This window comes from Mirounga angustirostris, unplaced genomic scaffold, assembly GCF_029215605.1.
Source record: "Mirounga angustirostris isolate CCGP_5_RB_7025 unplaced genomic scaffold, mMirAng1.0.hap1 SCAF_11, whole genome shotgun sequence".
Taxonomy (NCBI): domain Eukaryota; kingdom Metazoa; phylum Chordata; class Mammalia; order Carnivora; family Phocidae; genus Mirounga; species Mirounga angustirostris.
This window is the reverse complement of record NW_026991719.1, coordinates 32,547,855-32,551,022: the sequence shown is the minus strand read 5'-3', so window position 1 is coordinate 32,551,022 and position 3,168 is coordinate 32,547,855. Positions and strand designations below refer to the sequence as shown.

The 3,168-nt window shown below is 45.1% G+C and overlaps 1 protein-coding gene across 1 annotated transcript; it reads right to left on the bottom strand.

Annotated features, from left to right (window-relative positions):
• Positions 1–227: 227 nt before the first annotated feature.
• LOC135362014 (ferritin heavy chain-like) lies at positions 228–1,072 on the bottom strand. The gene has a single exon (XM_064574826.1). The coding sequence runs from the start codon at positions 891–893 to the stop codon at positions 342–344; it is 552 nt and encodes a 183-aa protein (XP_064430896.1). The 5' UTR covers positions 894–1,072; the 3' UTR covers positions 228–341.
• Positions 1,073–3,168: the final 2,096 nt, after the last annotated feature.

The following is a 3,168-nucleotide window of genomic DNA, read 5'->3' as shown; positions in this document are numbered from 1 at the left end:
ATAAAGGGAAAATTGATTTGTGTTTTCCAGGGTCCCATGGAATACCTTCTCCCTCCATCTCCCGAGATCCTGAGCTGCATGTGGATGGGGTTGGGTGGATAGAGAGACTCCTGGATACCTGTTTTAAAACCTAAAAGGCGAAAGATTGGCACGCGAATCAACCAGAAACCTTTCTTTAAGAACCAAATAACTTTATTGAAACCAAATTAACTTTATTTATGGCAGAACTGGAAGAAAAAAAACTGGAACGTTTCGCAAAGGCGATGCTGCAGTATGCGTGCTCGGCATGGTGATCAGGGAAAGTCGCCACGCACCCTGGGCTATAGGGGAACAGTCCCACCTCAGTTCTTTTCGTCGCCGTCGCCCAGGGTGAGCTTGTCAAAGAGGTACTCCGCCATGCCGTCTTCGGGAGCCCGCATCCTGCGCAGGCTGGTGACATAGCCCCCCAGCTCTTTGATGGACTTGACTTGCTCGTGCAGGTAGTGGCGCTCCAGGAAGTCGCACAGGTGGGCGTCGTTCTTGGCGGCGGCCAGCTGGTGCAGGTCGAGCAGGCACTGGTTCACGCTCTTCTCCAGGTGCAGGGCGCACTCCATGGCCCTCAGGCCGCTCTCCCAGTCGTCGCGGTCCGGCTTCTTGACGTCGCGCAGGCGGAGGCGGCCGCCGCGCTGGTTCTGCAGCTGCATCAGCTTCTCGGCGTGCTCGGTCTCCTCGCGGGCCTGGCGCAGGAAGAACTGGGCGAAGTTCTTCAAGGCCACGTCGTCGCGGTCGAAGTAGCAGGCCATGGACAGGTACACGCAGGAGGCGTAGAGCTCCAGGTTGATCTGGCTGTTGATGGCGGCCTCGCAGTCGGGGTGGTAGTTCTGGCGCACTTGGGAGAGCGGCGCGGTGGCCATGGCTGGCGGCCCGGGCACCGAGGCGAAGGCAAGGCGGCGCGCAATCGAGGGCTGCGGGGCCAAAGGCGGTGGCGACGGGTCCTCGGCGCCTTTTCACGGTGGGCGACGAGGGAGCTGGTGACGATGGCGGGGACCTCGGGGCACTGTCCGAGTGGAAGTGGAGGGCGCCCTCAGATGACGGTGGGGTCCGGCCGCAGCTCTTTGAGGTAGGAAATGGGGTCCGTTACGCGGGGTGGGGGGGTTAAAGGAGGGAGGATCCGTTACATTCCTCGGGGGAGGAAGGATGGGGGGAAGGAAGGGGAGAAGCAGGAAACGCGGGGGCGGGGGGGGGGGGGAGTTGGGCAGGCGTGAGCGCTGTGTTCCAGGTTCCGCCGTCAGAGCCTGGGTGAGGCAGGGCGACTCTGCGTTGAGCACCTGGCATCTATTAAATTTTTAATTTTGCAACTATTTCTATTTTCCAAGGACTCTTGCTTTAAAATTACTCCCTTTTATAGCACCCTGTTCTCATTTTAAAACCCCATTGTCCTTAAAATTCTGAAAACATTCGGATTTTTTGGTAAAGTTCTTTTTCTCCTGTAATTATATATATATATATATATATATATATATATATATATATATATATATAACTGATATATATATAATTATATGGTTTATCATGATTTTCTCTTTCACTTTCCTGGAATACTTAAAACTTTGCACATTCATATTTAGTAATAAAGGGTTTGTTTGATTAGCTTAGGTAATTAACAAAGATCTAACCTACAGTTGTGATGTCTTTCACTAATAGGCTTCTCATCTTAATGGGAGGGCAGAGTGTGTCAATTAAGGAGATTTCTGCCTTTGGGATACATGGTTTGGGGCTTGCAGGTAGGATAGGGACCATCGCAAATGGCAAAAGCTTGCCATTTTTCCTTTTTTCACGTTTTTATTTAAATTCCAGTTAGTTAACATGCAGTGTAATATTAGTTTCAGCTGTAGAATTAGCGATTCATCACTTATAACATCCAGTGCTCATCACAAGTGCCTGCCTTAATACCCATCACCCATTTAATGCATCCACCTGCCCATCTCACTGCCAGTAACCCTGTTTGTTCTCTGTATTTAAGTCTGTTTTATGGTTTGCCCTTTTGTTTTCCCCCCTATGTTCATATGTTTTGTTTCTTAAATTCCACATATGAATGAAATTGTATGATATTTGTCTTTCTCTGACTTATTTCACTTAGCATTATACTCTCTAGCTCCATCCACGTTATTGCAAATGGCAAGATTTCATTCTTCTTATAGCTGAATAATATTCCATTGTACATATATACCACATCTTTATCCATTCATCAGTCAATGGCTGTTTGGGCTCTTTCCATAATTTGGCTATTGTTGATAAGGCTGTTATAACATTGGGGTGCATGTATCCCTTCAAATCAGAATTTTTGTATCCTTTGGGTAAATACCCAGTAATATAATTGCTGGATGGTAGGTAAATACCCAGTGATATAATTTCTGGATTGTAGGGTAGTTCTATTTTTAACTTTTTAAGGAAACTCCATACTGTTTTCCACAGTGGCTGCACCAGTTTGCATTCCCACCAACAGTGCAAGACCATTCCCCTTTCTTCACATCCTCGAAATACTTGTTGTTTCTTGTGTTTTTTTACTTTAGCCAGTCTGATACATGTGAAATGATATTGCATTGTGGTTTTGATTTGCATTTCACTGATGATAAGTGATGTTGAGTATCTTTCCGTGTGTCTATTGGCCATCTGATGTCTTCTTTGGAGAAATGTCTATTCATGTTTTCTGCCCATTTTTAAATTGGCTTGTTTTTTGGATGTTGTTATATCAATTCTTTATATATTTTGGATACTCACCCTTTATTGGATACATCATTTGCAAATATCTTCTCCCATTGAGTAAGGTTGCCTTTTAGTTTTGTTGATTGTTCCCTTCGCTGTGCAGGAGCTTTTTATTTTGGTGAAGTTGAATAGTTTATTTTTGCTTTTGTTTCCTTTGCCTCAGGAGACCTATCTAGAAAAATGTTGTTACAGCTGATGTCTGAGAGATTATTGCCTGTGTTGTCTTCAAGAATTTTTAAGGTTTCAGATTTCACATTTAGGTCTTTCATCCATTTTGAATTTACTTTTGTGTATAATGTAAGAAAGTGGTCCAGTTTCACTCTTTTGCATGTTGCTTTCCAGTTTTCCCGACAACATTTGTTGAAGAGACAGTATTTTTCCCATACTCTTGTGTCTTTTGTTGAAGATTAATTGATTATATAA